General features: G+C 49.5%; 3 protein-coding genes and 2 non-coding genes across 5 annotated transcripts in view; 3 read left to right on the forward strand and 2 right to left on the reverse strand.

Annotated features, from left to right (window-relative positions):
* LOC133756422 (uncharacterized) overlaps positions 1-9,619 on the reverse strand; it is a 62,052-nt gene extending 52,433 nt beyond the window's left edge. Inside the window, exons 1-5 of the mRNA XM_062187117.1 lie at positions 9,309-9,619; positions 8,269-8,286; positions 2,403-2,640; positions 1,511-1,878; positions 81-416 (exon numbers count right to left, since the gene is read on the reverse strand). Of these exons, the coding sequence (XP_062043101.1) occupies positions 81-416; positions 1,511-1,878; positions 2,403-2,640; positions 8,269-8,286; positions 9,309-9,619 (1,271 nt within the window). The remainder of the gene's footprint in view (positions 1-80; positions 417-1,510; positions 1,879-2,402; positions 2,641-8,268; positions 8,287-9,308) is intronic.
* Positions 1,485-1,899, reverse strand: LOC133754589 (histone H2A type 1-E). The gene has a single exon (XM_062185010.1). The coding sequence runs from the start codon at positions 1,897-1,899 to the stop codon at positions 1,507-1,509; it is 393 nt and encodes a 130-aa protein (XP_062040994.1). The 3' UTR covers positions 1,485-1,506.
* LOC133754642 (histone H2B type 1-C/E/F/G/I) lies at positions 2,267-2,854 on the forward strand. The gene has a single exon (XM_062185063.1). It carries the CDS (start codon positions 2,289-2,291, stop codon positions 2,667-2,669), a length of 381 nt encoding a protein of 126 aa, XP_062041047.1. The 5' UTR covers positions 2,267-2,288; the 3' UTR covers positions 2,670-2,854.
* Positions 9,620-10,413: 794 nt separating the features above from the next.
* On the forward strand, positions 10,414-10,485 carry TRNAM-CAU (transfer RNA methionine (anticodon CAU)). The gene has a single exon. It is a non-coding gene; the product is annotated as a tRNA-Met (tRNA).
* Positions 10,486-13,053: 2,568 nt separating this feature from the next.
* Positions 13,054-13,126, forward strand: TRNAR-UCG (transfer RNA arginine (anticodon UCG)). The gene has a single exon. It is a non-coding gene; the product is annotated as a tRNA-Arg (tRNA).
* Positions 13,127-18,745: the final 5,619 nt, after the last annotated feature.

The following is an 18,745-nucleotide window of genomic DNA, read 5'->3' on the forward strand; positions in this document are numbered from 1 at the left end:
AGGCCCGCTCCCCGCGGATGCGGCGCGCGAGCTGGATGTCCTTGGGCATGATGGTGACGCGCTTGGCGTGGATGGCGCACAGGTTGGTGTCCTCGAAGAGGCCGACGAGGTAGGCCTCGCACGCCTCCTGCAGCGCCATGACGGCCGAGCTCTGGAAGCGCAGGTCGGTCTTGAAGTCCTGCGCGATCTCGCGCACCAGGCGCTGGAACGGCAGCTTGCGGATCAGCAGCTCGGTGGACTTCTGGTAGCGCCGGATCTCGCGCAGCGCCACCGTGCCGGGCCGGTAGCGGTGCGGCTTCTTGACGCCGCCCGTGGCCGGCGCGCTCTTGCGGGCCGCCTTGGTGGCCAGCTGCTTGCGCGGCGCCTTGCCGCCCGTCGACTTGCGCGCCGTCTGCTTCGTGCGGGCCATCTGCAAGCTGTACCAGCTCAGTCACCAAAATGGCGTACAGGGCCACCCAATTTCCCCTTTATATACGCTGAGAAACGGTCGGATTGGGCTCTCTGGTTCAAAAACATCCCGCGCGATAAAGCCATTGGCTACCGCTCCAGTGACGTAACTGGCGCCTGTGTGCTCTCATTGGAAGAATTCCTCCACTTTCCAATCCCCGGGCTTCTGTTAGTCTGAGCTGGGAGGACTCCATTTCCTCGGCCTTTCACCCTGCGGAGTCCTCAGGAAGGTGGGGGCGAAGCTGCTGATCGCCGCAGTCATTGTCTAACGGCGGGCAGACGCCCAGGGCCGCCCTTCCAGAACAATCTGCCTGAGCCGTTTCCGTCTTTCACGGCGCGGTCGCCGTCTCCGAGCTCCCTTCAGCGCCCTGGGCCCGTATGGCTGCGTTCCTGGCTGGAACCGCGGGGGCAGGGCCGGGACAGGAACGGCGGGTGGTGTCGCACGGAGACGCCGCGGCCGACTTCCCCACGGTCCTGTCGCGCTCACGCGGCCCTCAGCCGCCCCGGCCCCCACGAGCTGCTGTGAGGAGCTCCCTGAGCCCACCAGAGCTTCTCTCCCGGCTCCCTGCCCACACCAGCGTCGGGGTGTCGGTGCGCATCTGTAATCCCGCCAATGTGCACGACCTGCAAACGCCCCTCACCTCAGATCTTGGGGTATACTGATCTCTCCCCAAAAGTGATCAGACTGCCCTGGGGACCACAACGTGACAGTTGTTAAAACTTGGGGTATAAGGCCGAAAACTGTCAGGAGTACCCTGGGGCCCACAACTGACGTTGGTCACAGCTTGGTTTGTAAGGCCCAGTACTGTCCACCAGGACTACTCTGGGGACCACACTAAGTCTGTCTGCAAAGCATTGCAAACACACTTTCCTCCAGAACTTGGGACGCAAGGCTCAAACCTGTCCCGAGTGCCCCAGGGAACGCTGTGTCGCCCCTAATGCGGGAACCTCAGAATCACACTAACTGCTGCCCGGAGACCGTTACAAGCTTCTTTGCGACCAGGTGGATGGCTCTTAAAAGAGCCTTTGGTTTAATGGAAGCTACGATCGCCTGCGGCTTCACTTGCCCTTGGCCTTGTGGTGGCTCTCGGTCTTCTTGGGCAGCAGCACGGCCTGGATGTTGGGCAGCACGCCGCCCTGCGCGATGGTGACGCGGCCCAGCAGCTTGTTGAGCTCCTCGTCGTTGCGGATGGCCAGCTGCAGGTGGCGCGGGATGATGCGCGTCTTCTTGTTGTCGCGCGCCGCGTTGCCCGCCAGCTCCAGGATCTCGGCCGTCAGGTACTCGAGCACGGCCGCCAGGTACACCGGGGCGCCGGCGCCCACGCGCTCCGCGTAGTTGCCCTTGCGCAGCAGGCGGTGCACGCGTCCCACGGGGAACTGCAGCCCGGCCCGGGAGGAGCGGGTCTTGGCCTTGGCGCGCGCCTTGCCGCCCTGCTTGCCGCGTCCAGACATGACTAGCCACTAAACTGAGTCCTAGCAAGTCAGTAAAGTGGAGGCGCAAGCAGCTAATTATACCGTGCCGTGGTTTCCTGAAGTAGCCTATCCGAGTGTCCGGATACAAACTGCATCCATTCAGAAAGTAGCAGTAAACGAAGTCCGTTTCTAATTTGCATAAAACGTAACAAGTTCAAAGGCCATAGACTTGGAGGCGGGAGATGCAGAAGGAACCAATGAGAGTTCAGGATCAAAGCTAGCCTATCACAGAGGAAGACACTAAATGAGCCAATGAAAATTCCAATCGCTGCAGCCCCTCATTTGCATTCGCACCAAAGAAATAGTCAGTGTGCGTGCGTCTGCCTACACTCCGTTTCTTCGCTTTAGAAGATTTAGAGGTTTCCATTATGCCTGAGCCCGCGAAGTCTGCGCCGGCCCCGAAGAAGGGCTCCAAGAAGGCGGTGACCAAGGCGCAGAAGAAGGACGGCAAGAAGCGCAAGCGCAGCCGCAAGGAGAGCTACTCGGTCTACGTGTACAAGGTGCTCAAGCAGGTGCACCCCGACACCGGCATCTCGTCCAAGGCCATGGGCATCATGAACTCGTTCGTCAACGACATCTTCGAGCGCATCGCCGGCGAGGCGTCGCGCCTGGCGCACTACAACAAGCGCTCGACCATCACGTCGCGCGAGATCCAGACGGCCGTGCGCCTGCTGCTGCCCGGCGAGCTGGCCAAGCACGCCGTGTCCGAGGGCACCAAGGCTGTCACCAAGTACACCAGCTCCAAGTAAGACCATCGGCATCCCGGAACAAATTTCGTAAACCAAAGGCTCTTTTCAGAGCCACCCACAATGTGTCTAAAAGACCTGTAACCTGGGACCTTTGTGTGCAGTAAATATTCAGCACTAACACCCTAAAATGTGTTGCCCTGTATTTATAAGTGTTATTAAGAAATAAAATGCAGTCGGGTGCTTGTAACGTCTTTCCCTAGGTTGGCCGACGTGTTTTACCTTTTTTTTTTTTTTTAATGCTGTTGACTGAAGGTAAAATACATGTATCTGCGAATTCCTAACTGGGCCTTAGGTCAGTCAGAGCAGGTTTCTACTATTAAAGCTCAGTAAAAAATTTTGTAGAGTTACATGGGTTATTTCAGCAGGGTCTCATGTCCACTAGTTTCCTACCCATCTAAACACCGAGGTGTCAGAATGGAGTACCGTAGGATCCAGGGGAGAAGAGGTGAAGTCACAGCTACTAACTAACGTGACTGCTGGGGTGAGGAGACGGGACCTACCTGCGCCAGCCCCTCCTTACGGTTCCAGGTGCTCCTGGGGTTCGAAAGCTGCGCCTCGGAATGCTGGAGCCTCCTGCCAGTCACTACATTTCCCTGAGGTTTCATTCGAAGGCAGGATGAAAATAAAAATCATCATACCCGTGACCTCGTGGCACAACATTGTTAACACCAGCAACTTTTTTAAACGGAAAAAAATTCTAACTTTGGAGCTAAAGGTCGTTTGGCGCTAATTCCACTGTTCTGAACGCCGTGTTATATGGGGAACCCTGGGCCCTGGCAGTGTAACTCCGAGGTGAGTCTCTCTCCTGAGTAGGTATCGCAAATGCTGACGTAGCTGCTTGCCATGAACATTTTGGGGATGGAGCTTGTGAAGCAAGTCTCCTAAATCTTACAATAATTAAGGCTTTATTTCTTGCTCTGAAAATTAAGGTTTAAATTATTTTAAAACGGTATGCATAGGGTAAAAATCCCAAGTATGGTTTAAGAGGAAAATTCCTCAGGTCGGAAGCAGCCCTGTTTGCATCTTGATTTACGGAATTTATTGGATCCTTTGAGTATTTGAAACTAAATAGGAGTAACAATTACTACCGTGTATCGTTGCCGAATTAATGGTAGAAGATGATAAGGCACGGTATTAACATGAACTCCCTAGGCAAAGATTTTTAAAAAACAATTAATTTGGCCTGGAGCCACAGGCTAGCTTCGGGAGGAAATTACAGAAATCTCTTGTTTCAGATGTTCCCTTAAGTTTCCTCTGACAGCCATTCCAAAGCTGCCGGAAATCCCCCAGAGCACAGCTAACAAGAAACGCCTAAACACGCCACCCTGTTCAAGCCTATCACATTTGTGCTTCTGGAATACCTCGTTTGCATGTACGTCAGCACATATAATTTGAATACCTTATTTGCATATCCGGACCTGAAAGAGAACGTCTGTCGGAATTTTTTTTCTTACTAATTTCCTATTATCTTTACAGAATGCTTTATTTTGTGCTATGTCCTGTCCTACCCAATGTATAGGCTACTTTTTAGCCAAACATTAAAAAACAAAATAAATAAAATAAAATGTTTCTGTTTGCATGGCTGTAAAAATACAGGTAAAGTATCTAGAATACAACAGGGCTGTTCAAGCCTCTCCTTGTTCCCACATCGATGTAAGGAGCCCTGGATCCTTACAAAGGGCTGCCTCTTAGCATTTGATGCCAGTTAGAGTTTATGGTCTGTCATTTACACTTATCTAACAACTTATCTAGCAGTCGGAGCCCTTCCGTGCATCCATATCTTTCCTCTGATGTGTTTTGTGGCCACATCCTGATTCCTGTGGCTGTTAGATCTCTCTGACTGCCAGTTGAAGCAATTTGTGTCCCTCTCCAGGAAATTTGCGACACCTGTAGGAAATCTGGGGCCTCATTCAAGGGGTTCAGCTGTAAAGAAACCTGGAAACAGCTGAGAATTCTCTCCTCGTGCCTCACTTGCTCCTTGTCTAACCTCCATTTATGTAGTAGGTTCCCCTTGGGTACTTCCAAACCTGAGCTTTTTAATTAAGAGAATTTGGTAACTAAGTACGTTCCTTTAAGATTTTTTATATTTGAGAGGCAGAATTACAGAGACAGGGAGAGGGAGATGGGGACAGAGAGAGATCTTCCATCCACTGGTTCACTCCCCAGGTTCCTGAAATGGCCAGAGCTGGGTGGATCATAAGCCAGGAGCCATCCTATAACTGAAACATAGGTGGTGGGGTGGGAGGCATGAGTGCCCTGAATGCATTGCTCTGGGACCCTGGTCCCCACAGAGGAAACCACTGTACATTCCTGTACCTCAGAAGCTGAAGAGCAGCACCTCACCCCAACATAGAAGTAATATCTTCCAGTTATATCCCTGTAGTTGCTAGCTTTCCACTAGGGCCCCTGAAAAATTAATCGAAAATGAATGTGATGCAAAAAACTGGATGGGTTTCGAAATGTTACCTGTACCAAACTTTTAATTCTATCTTCCCATGAACATTTTGAATTGCCTTCATATTTGCAGTTTCTGTAAATAATTTCTGAAAAGTACTCCTAGTAGCTGCAATCTCCTTTGTCCCTGGGCAGTATCCCCACAGTGTGGTCACTTACTCTATGGGACACTTGCGGAGGGGCTGCCTGACCTCCCTCAACCAGAGCCCTTGAAGGGGCTCATTAGAGCCTCCGGAAACACCTGTGGGGTCAGCGCAGCAGGGCTTGCTAAATTTGCCCCGGGTTATCACATTAACCTCACATTCATTTTGCTTTGTTCCATTTCTGCACAATTTTCTTAAGCCAGCAATCAGTCAGGCTTAACCATTTTTCAGCTTTTTATTTCCTTATGAAGGCTCCCCGGTCAGGTAAAATTGAAATAAATACATATGATATTCTCTTGCTTGCCTTTGGTTAAAAAGGCCCTAACCAATAAACCCAAGATGGGTGAAAAGATGTTTCCTGCTCCGTGTATGTATGAGGTGTGGGTGTCTGTCTCTGAGATAAAGGGGCGGGCATAAAACTGAAAAGATCCAGAGAAGAATGTCAAAGAAGCGTGCTAATTTGCTAAGGCTGCCACAACGACACACCACAGCATGGCCTAAACACATTTATTTTCTATCCATGCCAGAGGCTAGAAGTCTTAGGTCAACCCTGTGTGTGGGGTCTTTCCTCTGGGGTCTCTCTCCTTGGCTTCTGGGTAGCTGACTTTCTGGATCTTCCTGCCTCTGTGTGTGTCTGTGTCCTAATTCTCTCCTCTTTTAAGAACACTGTTCAGATTGCATTAGGACTCACCCCAGTCACCTCATTTCACATCTGGAAGACTACATCTCTCTGTGCAGTCACAGGCTCAGCTGGTAGGTAGGACTCCACCTACCACATAAATTGGAGGCAGGGGCCCAATTCACTCCCTAACAGGAAGTCTGCAGATGAAACCTTTAATTCCTGCAGTGACTACATATCCCGCAGGCTTCTCAGCAGGACCAAGATTGCTCTCAGGATCTTCCTCTCAGCACCCCTCACTCATCCCTATATGAAATCTACTTCCCTTAGCTTTCCCTTTCTGCAGATACTAAATAATTACACAAAGTTCTATTGAATCTGCCTTCTCACTTCAATGCTGTCAGTACTTGTATTTATTTTAGCTAAAAGTTGAAATGTAGATGTACAAGAATAGGAATAGGATAAAAACGGTCTCTATTTATATTGAAATGTAACTATTAGCAATAATATACCAGGGGCTGGGGCTGTGGCGTAGCAAGTAAAGCCACCTTCTGCAGTGCTGGCATCCCATATGGACAATGGTTTGAGTCCTGGCTGCTGCACTTCTGATCCAGCTCTCTGCTATGGCCTGGGAAAGCAGTAGAGGATGGCCCAAGTCCTTGGGTCCCTGCATCTGCATGGGAGACCAGGAAGAAGCTCCTGGCTTGTAGCTTCAGATCAGCTCAGTCCTGGATGTTGCGGTCATTTGGGGAGTGAACCAGTGGATGGAAGACCTCTCTCTCTCTCTCTCTCTCTGGCTTTCTCTGTAACTCTTTCAAATAAATAAATAAATCTTTAAAAAAATAATGTACCCAAAACAAAATATTTGTGAGACACTATGCTGGGAAAGCAAATGGCCAGATAGTGTAATCTCCCTTATAGTGTTTATATGACTCTTGTACTATATTCTATACACACAGAGTCACAAGAAAAGACAACACCAAAATCCCAAAATGATCACTGACAAATGTTAATAGTATTGTTATGTTCATTTTGGGTGAAAGGATCAACTCTCCTAAATAGAATTATCTCCAAAATTCACAATGATGTTATTAAGAAATATAGAGAGCTCTGTTCAAATCTACTTTTCTTACGATAAGAAAAATGAGTGATTTATTTAACAACTGTTGTTTTTTTTTTAACTCAAGTATGCTCTATGTAGGCTTTTTTTTTTTTTAATATGTAAAAATGAGTAGCATAATCTTAAAATATAATTCCTTGATTAGGAGGCTGAAAAATGAGTTTGAAAACAGAATTATTTGTGAACCATCTGGTGAATCATGAGTCTAAGCACATGTTTTTATTTATATAATACTGCCTAGGGACCTCAAAGAGGATCAAATGGGACAATTAAGCAAAACAGTGCAATGTGACAGCATAGGGCAGAAAAATGTTAGGCATTCTTAAGGCAACAAAGATAAAAAGACCGAAGGGGCCATGGTTGCCTCTGGTGGGACAACGGGAGGATGAGATTGGGTCAAAGCAGTTATTGGTAATATTTGTTTTAGCTGACTGGCTATTGGACTCCAGCATGGTTCTCACATCATCTTTTGTGATTGATGCATGATTTAGGATGTTCTTTCATATGCACTTAGAATTATAAATTTAATGGCTAATAAGCAACAACAATGTACAAATATATTAGTGAAAAAGTCATTTCACCTCCCACAAAAAAATCGATGTCCGCATGCTATTAAATGTTCCTTGAAAATTTGAAAATAAGGAGTCAGGGCTGGCATTGTGGTAGAGACCCAGCTGCCCCACTTTGGTCCAGTTCCCTGCTAATGGGCCTGGGAAAGCAGAGGAAGATGCTTCAAGTGTTTGGGCTCTTGTACGCTCGTTGGAGACCTGGGAAAATCTCAGGGTTTCTGGCTTCGGCTTGGCACAGACCCACTGTGGCAGCCATTTCCAGACTGAACCAGCAGATGAAAGATCTCCCTCTCTGTAACTCTGCCTTTCAAATATATACAACTGAATTTTTTAAAAAAGAGAAGTCACATCTCACATCCTAAAATTCTGTAGATGTCCAGAAAAGACAAATAAAGCTCTTTGCAAAAATTGTTGCTGATACAGAAGACTGGCTTTGTATGGGAGCCTTCTTCAAATGGTTTCTTTTTTTTTGCCAGGGGAGGGAAATACTTTCAGTGCATACTGAAGTATTTCATTTTATCAATTTTTAATTTATCAAGATTCATATTCACTTCACTCATTCATTAATCCATTCACTTGTTTAGATGGATTAAGAGCAAGAACCAGGTGAGGAGAGGGCTGACCAGGACAGCAGCAGTGGGAATGGAAATGGTTGGATTCTCTGTGTTTTCATACTACAGCTGCTGGGACATACTAGGTGTAGGTGTAGAGACTGAAAGGGGGGACAAAAGACAAAAATGACCCCACTAGGACGGGTAGAATTGCCATCCACAGACATCACCATAGCAACAAGAAAACGAAGTTCAACAGAATCCGATTTGAATTCTTGAAGTCCATCTTCTCTGACAGGAGGAACTGAACTAAGGGACAGACCTACCCGACGTTGAAATCTGTCACAAGATTCAAGGCACCACACTTTCCTCCTGCGCTGTCAATCTCAAGGCATCATGGTTGTGGTGAGGTTATTTAACTTGAACTGATTTTTCTGCTAGGAGACACTGCATCGTGCGCCCTAGGATTTGCATGAGGGCGCAGGTGGTTGAAACAGCCTTCTAGTGTGTCCAGTTCTGCTTGGTTTTTTGTTTTTGTTTTGCAGATACTGGGCTTTTAAAAACTGCACTGAATCACAATGACCACCTCCCCTAGTCCTACCATCAAATTTACTCTTACTGCTTTATACGGGTTTACACACAAACCAGCTTTGAAGACTTCTGCAGTTTTTGTTACATGGGGCTAGAGAAATGTAGTCTTAGTTACACCGAAAGAGCTACCTTACGCCTAATAAAAGGCTATCATCACTGAATTACTGTTCAGGTAACACGTAGCTGCTTCGCAGCACGCAATTCTCGCTCTTTTCTCAGGGAAGTCAGAGCAGACCCCGGCCAGCTTTCCCCTGCACTCTGGTTCTTTGTTCCAGGTCCCCGCCATTTTGAGCTCGGCTGCAGGCAGGAAGCAGGAAGGGCGAGTGCGGCTACGCCGGCCGCCTCACGCACTGGTACGAAAACCGCTCTCCACTTCTGCCCCTGTCAGGCACTTGCTATGCCACTACCAAGAACGGCTTGCAATGAGGGAAGTCTGCAGTCACAACCGGGTGAAGGCATCACGGCGATCTAAACTTAAGAATACTGTTCTACTAAATAACAGCCAAATAAGACGTTAGCTCTTTTACAGGAGAACTTGGGTGGCCCTGAAAAGGGCCTTTTGTTAGAGTGAACGCATTAAGGCAGGGCCGCTCAGCCGCCGAAGCCGTAGAGCGTGCGCCCCTGGCGCTTGAGCGCGTAGACCACGTCCATGGCCGTGACCGTCTTGCGCTTGGCGTGCTCCGTGTAGGTGACGGCGTCGCGGATGACGTTCTCCAGGAAGACCTTGAGCACGCCGCGGGTCTCCTCGTAGATGAGCCCCGAGATGCGCTTGACGCCGCCGCGCCGGGCCAGGCGGCGGATGGCGGGCTTGGTGATGCCCTGGATGTTGTCGCGCAGCACCTTGCGGTGGCGCTTGGCGCCGCCTTTGCCCAGGCCCTTCCCGCCCTTGCCGCGACCAGACATCTCTAGCTGCTATCAGAACCAGCTCAGGAGTAGCGAGTACCAGCAGAGCTGCTTCTCTTATATGCCCGGAGTGCGGACCTAATTGAGGACAAGGCTGCGCGGGAACGCCCCTTGCGCCTGCTGGCCCCGCCCCTCGCTCCCGGCGGGGATGACGTCACCAAAGACCTCCGCCCGCCATTTTGGCGCGCTCTCGGTATGGTTCCCGCCAGTCCTGCCTTCTCAGGTCTTTAGGCCGCTTCAGCAACTACGTCAGGAACAGAAACTCAGTTTTTCGTGATGGTCGTTTGCAGCTTGGGACGCTTTGCGTGGTGGCGCGGGAGCGCGGGCGCCCACGGCCGGCAGCAGCGGCGTCGCTGAGGCGCGGCCCGGCCTCGTCCCGCCCTGCGCTCGGACACCCGGCTCGCAGGGCCCGGGTCGGCTGAGGAGGCGGAGGGCGGGAGAGCGCCAGGTCCTCGCCCTCTCGCCTCCGACCACCCGGAACGCTGTCCCGACGGCGAATCGGCGTGTGGGGTGGCTGCGTGGCGCGGTTCCCCCGCGGCGCCGGCGCCGGCGCCGGGCCCCGCTCCCGGCCGTTCCTCCTGCCCTGTTTGTTCGGAGCTGCGCTTCTCTAGCCGCCCTCACATCTGCTCGCAACAACTGCCGGTGTGGTGATGTTTGTTTATCTTCCCAGTGTTCCCCCCGCCCCCGCTTTTGATGCCGGGAATGGAATGTTATTCGTGTGGTAGGTGAGGTACTAAATACGGTTTGTCTCAAACAATGAGAAGAGCACTATTGGGAGCGCTGTAGCTTCGGGAAGCAGAGTGGCGCAGCGGAAGCGTGCTGGGCCCATAACCCAGAGGTCGATGGATCGAAACCATCCTCTGCTAGCTCTTTTCTTCTGTTTCCTACCTAAAATTCCGTAGGTTAATTTACAATAAAGTGTTCGCAACTACAAGTCGACTTTGGGGCAAGAATTTAGTGATCAGGATTTTACCAAGACCCGGACACAAATTGCGGGGCCACTGTGGGTAACTTGTGTTTACTCCTTATCCTCTAGTCAAATCTATGCTAGAGTTCTTGTCTATCTTTATTTGTTATAGCTGATATATTGATTGTTTTATATTTCAGGATTCCTATTCCGATAATTCTATATCAGTTACTGTGCAAGGAGCTAAGAAAAAGATGCGAGGTAGCCTACAGTCTACGTCTGCTCTTTTAAATTTTTTATATATGCTTTTAAACAAGTAAATGTGTATGGTATAAGGCAACATTTTATTAAAAGGATTACATGCTCAGTGCAGTAGGAGCAAAGAAAATGGATGATTATAGGTCTATGCCTCAACATGTAGTCGCAGTTGTAGATCAATTCCAGCGAAAGGCAGAACTCAGGAAAAACAGGAAAGAGATGTGCTCAGGTGAAGGGGACAGGAGACTTTCTTCTCCTGTCTCCTCACGTGCTTTTTACCTCCAGTTGTTCACTCTTTGGCTAGCAAAGTCCACTTGAATGTTGGAATCTGGGTTGTTAACAAAGGGAGATGGTCACAGAGCCAGCCATAAGTGCATATCATGATTTTTTTGTTGTTGTTGACTAAATATGCTGACAGCTTGGTTCATTGTGAGCTACCGCTTCAGGTATATAGGATAATAATATTGCCCAGTAACTATGTGAACATGTGAGTATTTCAGTTTTCAGTGTAGGGTTAGATGTCGTAACCATGGCAACCATCTACAGAGTTAAGGGAAAACTGAGTAAATGATTTGCTGCATTAACTCCACCCTGGCAATTACCTAATTCAGGAATGGTGGGAGGTTTTGAACCAAACCTTGAATGCGCAAGGAGTTGCCAGTCAAGGACATTCTAGGCAAATACAGGGAGGTGTGATTGTTAAGGGTTTACAAGGAACGATGGCTGATTCAGTATGGTAGAGTGTAGAGGAGAGGGAGGATGTGTGAGGGAAAGGGGTTTGGAGAGAAAAGTGATTGTGTTCCAGTTGCCTCGTCACCTTTTGCTGAAGGAGGGGCGCCCTCACCATACACATGAAATACCTGAGCACATGACACTTACCACTGAATAAATGAGATTGCTAACAGCTTATTAGTTGTGTACACAAGGGCACTTCAAAAGTACAGGGCAAATGGAATTAAAAGACACTTTTATTTTAATGCATAAATTTTGAAAGCCATGCATAGTTTTTTATAATTCTCATTTTCTGTGAACCTCTTGAAGTCCCCCAATCTCACAGCCTGGAAGAAAAGGATGTTTGGTGCGTGCCAGGGAGGGTCACAGAAGGTCTGCCCTGGGGAGCAGAATGAACCCTGTGCCCACTTGTCAAATCTCTTGATACATCCGCAGTTCAGCCCCTTCTCACCACTTCCAACATTAACCCGCGATGGCTTGGTCACCATCCCGTGTCATCTGAATATTACTATAGCCTTTTCACTAAACCCTGCCTCCAGGAAGAGAACAAGAAGTCCAGATTCAGTTGTTTGCAGGACACAAGAAGAATGTTCTTGATAAACAATTCTCACATTAAAGACGACCGCACAATTCAAGAAAATCTGCAGATGACAAAGTCATCACCTTTTTATTGAGCTTTATCATGTGCCAGATGTTGCTCGATGATTAAGGAGAGAATGGCTACGTAAAAGGCTCCATTTCTGTGCTGCAGAAGCGGCTAATTTACTAATCCAGACAAGTGTAGACTCACAAATGCTCCCGTGGTTTAGGAAAATTACGGTAATGCCTTTGTGTTGAGTGCTGACACTATCTTCAAACGAGGTACCCGGCATCAGATTCATTGCAAGAATGAAAGAAGCCATCAAAATATAACATTAATTTCACATCCCATCATGAGGGCAAGCGCTCTGCAGAACATATTAAATATCTTCTTCAAAGAATGACTTTATTGCAGTTTTTCTATTGATTCCTCTCTTACAGGAAGAAATAGTTTTTATATTTCTTTGTTGTGTGCTCTCACTCATTCTATGGAAACCTCAAAACACAGTAATGGTCTGGGACCACCCTGCAGCCCCCGCCTCACCCTGGGGCAGGCGTGTGGCTCGCGGGGACGGACGGCGCCCTCCCGGGTCGTCTACGGACACCCGAGTCCTGGGAGCCCGTACACGGCGGCTGCTGGCGAGCAGTGTGGGCAGGACCTTCGGTATTTTAAAAACATCCCCCGAAATGCAGCATCTTGGCCCGTGTTAGGTTCCACAAACACCGGTTTCCCTACGCCACAAGACCGTATTCATCGTCAACCCCAAAACCTCATTAATCTCAATTCTGCAGGCCTAAATGACCTCCACCATCCAGAGTTCCATTTTTTCCGATGGCAAAAGGAACGAACAGCGCGGATGCCCTGGAGCTTTTATTTATCGCGGCTCCTGCCGAACACGCAAGGGCCAGTGCGATTTGTCTTCTTTTGTCGAGCCACGGAAACCTGACTCACAGCAGAGACCACGTGGCCTAACGGATAAGGCGTCTGACTTCGGATCAGAAGATTGAGGGTTCGAATCCCTTCGTGGTTAGTGGGCTTATGTTTTCCTTACTCGGTGCATGCCTGCAAACTTAGATTGTCCTGTCTCCTTGGAAGGAGTAAGAAAAAAGCCCACTCCTTCTGGGTGTTCAGAACCCTTTGCTTTTTTTCCCTTGCCTCTTTAAAGGGAAGGAGGAGAGACTGTCTAGGCGTGGGGAGAGCGGTGGCAGAATGCAGAGGCTGGAGCTGAACCCTAGAAGGCCCTCCTGTGCTCACAGCCTCGCTCCAGTTCTCCTCCCAGATCTTAGTGTCACTGCTTGGGTTTCAGAGTCGCAGGCTCAGACTGCCCTGTGCCACCTGACAGCGAGAATTCACATCTGCAAGCCGGGCCCTCTCCGCCCGAAGTCTGGGTGTAACCGGCCCGGCTCCCACTCCGGCGGGTCTGGCCCGAGCCCACGAGCCACGAGGTCCGGCTGCTGCCTGCGTCCGCCCTACTGGTTTTCGCTCTTCCCTTCCTTTTCCATCTCGGGTTTTCTGCTTTGATTCTGCTGCCATCACAGAGATAAACTCAGCTCAAATTCAACCCCATATGGCAGAGCAGAAAGAGCCCAACTGTTCCCGGGGAGAATACACGGATTTCACAGGTGTTCGTCCCAACATAAGCTGATCCTGTAGCTCCTTTTCCCCACATCCTTTTTGCGGTGCCCGCCTACTTAAAAGCAGGTAACGGCCAGCAGGCTGCGCTCCAGGCGGCGGTGCGGCTCAGCCTGTGCCTGGTTCCGGCTCCTTGCTGCAGGAGCTCGGGTTGCTCCAAGGGTGTTCTTTAGGGGCCCGGGGCGCAGAGGAGACGACCCCGGGCGAGCCCAGCCACGCCGGCGAGCTTTGAGGCCCTGCCTGGCTGTGCTTTCTGTCTGTCAGTGCCCTCCCAGGTCCATCTCGTGCACGCGCCCAAAGCCCAGGAGTGTGGAGGACGCTCTGCTTCTCGGGGGGGGGGGGGGGGGGGGGGGGGGGGGCGTTCTCAGCGCCGGGCGAGGACACAGGCAGCCACGCCGACGCCTACACGGCGAGCAGGTGAAGAGTCCACGCAGGTGTCTGGTCTTTCCATTGCAATCCTTTCCAACTATCGTCAGCCTTCTTGCATTTCCTATTATAACAGCAACTTATCAAATGCATGCATTAACACGCATTTTGAGAAGGAGAGAAGCAGTCCCCGACAGTCAGGGACTGATGGGGACTGATGGGGAGGCCTTGAACTGGCCTGGTCCTCACAGCTAAGCCCTGGTCAGCTCTAAGGACGCCAGCTGGTGCCGCTATTCCGTGGGCAACGGGAAGCAAGGTAAAGAGAAGACAGTGTATCATCACGTGTGGCTCAGAGGGAACCCAAGCCCACCGTCAACCAGCACAGCTAACTAACATCCGCTCTGTCCTGGCTGAGCTGAGTGACTGCTGCTTCCTTACTGACTGCAAGTCAGGTTCTGCTCTATCCTCTCTCCTTCTACATTAAAAACATCAGAAGTGAATGATGGAACGACTAAGTCAACGCATGGCTCAGCAGACATTTGGTCTCCCTCCTTGCAATAAGCGAACAAATCAACTTGGCTCTAACACAGGTGTGTCGTGTTGGTCTTTGGCAGATAGCTTTTATGTAACACCGCCCCTTCATCACTAAACCAAAACTCGGCATATCATCCACTTAACAAAAAATTCCCAATTTGCTGCATTTTAACAACACTGTATTTTTGTTCTGATATGGAATGCTTTGGGTCAAATGAAAGCTTTTAACTTATTTAGTGGCTTTATTAAACTTTTTGTTTGTGAGTGTTTTTATAAGATACAAACGTTAATGGTCTGATGGGCTCATATTTTGATGCAACGTTGTCATAATAATAATAATTATTCTCATCATAGCCATCAGATTACTCCCTCAGTATACATCTGTGATGTCAGAGACACCTGAGACTGTACAGAGTACCTGTTGTGCATCCTACAGTCTGGAAATATTTGTACCTGTCCTATTTCCCTGGACCGAAGTCATCACAGTCAATATTGCTGAGTTAAAGAGTAAGTTAAGTAAGTGAAGAGTTTTCATATAAAGTATCACAGGTCCAGAGAAGATTTCTGATTTACAATGCTCCCTACTTACTAGCAGACAATAAACTTTGTTATACTAAGTTCCATGAACAAAATGAATGATTTATTGTGTATATTTTGCATTGTTTACTAATAACATGAACACTAATAGGACATCACTGATAATGTGAAATGATTTTTTTTTGTTTCCATGGTGTATCTTTAGCATCTGAACCCATGCCTAGTATATAGCAGGGTTTTAAAAAATAGTTTAAAACAATGCTATCTGCTATGGAACAAAGCAAGCTCAGGAAGGGAATAGGAAGCTGTAGCCAGGGATAATCTGAATCAGGAAATATGAGCCAAGGAGACAAGGATTTGAGTCAAGTAAATGTCCAAGAAGTGTTCCAAGGACAGGAACCTGCAGGTGCAAAGGCCCAGAGGTAGACTGTGGCTGGAGTGATCAGGAACAGCAAGGAAGCCGGTGGCTGTGCAAGAGAGAGCAGGCCAGGCATGGGTGGGATGCACTGTCAGAGAGGCGTGGTGAAGCCGATCACTAGGGGTTTTTAAGGCCATGGAATAACATTGGTTTTTGTGCTGACAGGGCAGAGGACGGCATGATTGGAGGAGATGAACAACATCATCTGCTTCTCTTAGCAGATCCGTCTGGCTGTTGGGTTGTGGGCAGACTGCAGCTATCAGTGTAGGAACCAGGAAGAAGAGTCCGGAGGCTGTTCCTGGTGGCCTGCACTGCAGCAGCAACAGTGGACGTGCTGGGAGCTGATGGGCTACAGTCTTACCATAAAGAGAGGACCAAGAGGCGTCTGTGTAATGCCGTCCTCTTTCCGCTCCCTTCACCAGGTAACAGGCTCTTTACATTTGAGAGAGGTAAGAATCAGAGGCAAAATTGTCCCCGGTCTACCTCACTACATTGGGACACTATGTCTTAGTGTGTTTTGTGTGACTCTAACAAAATACCTGAGGCTGGGGACTTTATGAAGAAAAGAGGTTTACCTGGCTCTCGATGGTGTGGCTGCGAGGGCCAGACAGCTTGGCCCAAACCATGTCTGGCAAGAGGGCCTCCTGGCTGCTGGGGACAAGCTTGCTGGTTTATAACCCATTGTGTTGGGAGCCAGTGCACTCCCATGGGACCTGACCCACTGCAGCAAGATAGCACTGATCCCCCTAGAGGGGAGTCTGTCTATCACCTTATTGCTTTCAACTAGGCCTTACCTCTTAATGATCCACTGTCTCTCAACACCCTCACTCTGAGGACCAAGCTTCTAGCACCAAAACCTTTTGGGGACAAAGCACATCCAAACCTTAGCACGTGACAAGACACTTGGGCACATTCAAAGTCATCATGTAATGTGAATTAAAAGAAGTGAGAAGTACCCTGGGTATATTCTCCCTGTGTAACCAGGAGCAAGGTGATATAAACAAGAAATGTTAACAAATTTGGAAGTTACAGGAGCTGGTTCTTGCCATAACTAAAGGCCAGGTGGCGAAGTTCCCCAGTGTATAGCCTGCCTCTCACAAACCCCAGCCACATGATGTTTTGCAGGCCGCTCTTACAAAACACCATGTTATCAAGTTATTCTTCAAGGCTGAATCATTGGCTTTAATCCTATCTCCACCTCTCACAGGCATCCAGAGCAGAGCAGCCCAGTCTGGGTGGTTTTAATCTCCCCACCGGCAGGCACCTCAAGAATGGATCCATGCTGTGTTGAGTTCAGGGCCTGGATGACTGGTTGCAGCCCTTCCCAAAGTGACCCTGAAAACTTGCTGTTCCTCCCCCATGTTGCAAAATCCGGCCCCTTCTTTGCAGCTTCAATAAAACCCCAGAAAGACCAAATGAAGGAGGATGCTACTCTGCTACCTCCTCATTTAGCAGTGCGTGCACATTTCTCGTTCCTTCATCCTCAAACCTTTGTCCTTGTTGGTTTGAATCCACCCAGTTGACAAAGACCAAGTTTCTGGTTACAGCTGGACAAAGGTTCAACCTCTTCCCTCCCTCAACACCCACCCAGCCAGCCAGCCATCCACACATTACGCCCTTAAGTGTTCATGTTGTATGTGTTCAGTTATATGTGCACAAAGCTGGGGAAGCAAGAGTATGACACAGTGGCATCCTTGAACCTTATTTTCAGAGAAGGGAAATTGGGGAGAGAAGTGGGGCAGTGGCATTGCTCGCACATCTATCGTGTCAAACATCTTCTAGTCTCTGATCGAGAAAAGCAAAATGTGCAAAGCTCTGTTGACTTCTGCCCTGAATCATTACTTCCTAGGTTTTATTTCCAAGATTAATGGGTGAAAGTGTGTGAAACTGTTTTTTTTTAAAATTTATTTACTTATTTGAAAGTCAGAGCTACACAGAGAGAGAAGGGGAGGCAGAGAGAGAGGGAGAGGGAGAGAGAGAGAGAGAGAGAGAGAGAAAGAGAGAGAGAGAGAGAGAAAGGTCTTCCATCAGCTGGTTCACTCCCCAGTTAGCCACAATGGCCAGAACTGTGCTGATCCAAAGCTAGGAGCCAGGAGGCTCCTCCAGGTCTCCCACGTGAGTGTAGGGGCCCAAGGACTTGGGGAATTTTCCACTGCTTTTCCAGGCCATAGCAGAGAGCTGGATCCAAAGTGGAGCAGCCAGGACTGGAAACAGCGTCCATATGGGACACCAGCACTGCAGGCAGTGGCTTTACCCGCTATGCCACAGCGCCGGTTTGTATACCACAGGTAGAATTGAAAAACAGGTAGTGCTTCCAAGCACACCCTTCTTAGCCCTCAATCCCCATGAGGACTTGGGAGTCTATGTCAGGGAGGTTCCTATCAAAAGCCACAATCCCAGTGCAGGGTTGGAAGCTGCTGGAAAGCTTCATGGTCTTAAGCACTTGGTCTAAACCGAGTTCCCAGAAAACTTAATAAGGAAAGGCTGGCTATGTGAGGTTTGAGATTGTTTTGTTTTTAATAATGGTTCTGGCCGGTGCCAGTGGCTTAACTGGCTAATCCTCCGCCTTGCGGTGCCAGCACACCGGGTTCTAGTCCCGGTTGGGGTGCCGGATTCTATCCCGGTTGCCCCTCTTCCAGGCCAGCTCTCTGCTATGGCCCGGGGAAGGCAGTGGAGGATGGCCCAAGTGCTTGGGCCCTGCACCCGCATGGGAGACCAGGAGAAGCACCTGGCTCCTGGCTTTGGATCAGCGAGACGCACCGGCCGCAGCGGCCATTGGAGGGTGAACCAACGGCAAAAAAGAAGACCTAGCCGGCGCCGCGGCTCACTAGGCTAATCCTCCGCTTTGCGGCGCCGGCACACCGGGTTCTAGTCCCGGTCGGGGCACCGGATTCTGTCCCGGTTGCCCCTCTTCCAGGCCAGCTCTCTGCTGTGGCCCCCCATCCTGCAGTGCAGGCATCCCAACAATCGAGTCCTGGCTGCTCCTCTTCCGATCCAGCTCCCTGCTATGGCCTGGAAAAGCAGTAGAAGATGGCCCAACTCTTTGAGCCCGTGCACCCACAGGGTAGACCTGGAAGAAGCTCCTGGCTCTTGGTTTCAGGTCAGCTCAGCTCTGGCCATTGTGAATGCAAGCTGCTCTACCTGTCTGTGTAACTCTGTCTT

Source organism: Lepus europaeus, chromosome 3 (assembly GCF_033115175.1).
Source record: "Lepus europaeus isolate LE1 chromosome 3, mLepTim1.pri, whole genome shotgun sequence".
Classification (NCBI taxonomy): domain Eukaryota; kingdom Metazoa; phylum Chordata; class Mammalia; order Lagomorpha; family Leporidae; genus Lepus; species Lepus europaeus.

Bases quoted from the DNA above. Each gene is read 5' to 3' on its own strand.
- LOC133754589 (XM_062185010.1), bottom strand. From the start codon at position 1,899: ATGTCTGGACGCGGCAAGCAGGGCGGCAAGGCGCGCGCCAAGGCCAAG.
- LOC133754642 (XM_062185063.1), top strand. From the start codon at position 2,289: ATGCCTGAGCCCGCGAAGTCTGCGCCGGCCCCGAAGAAGGGCTCCAAG.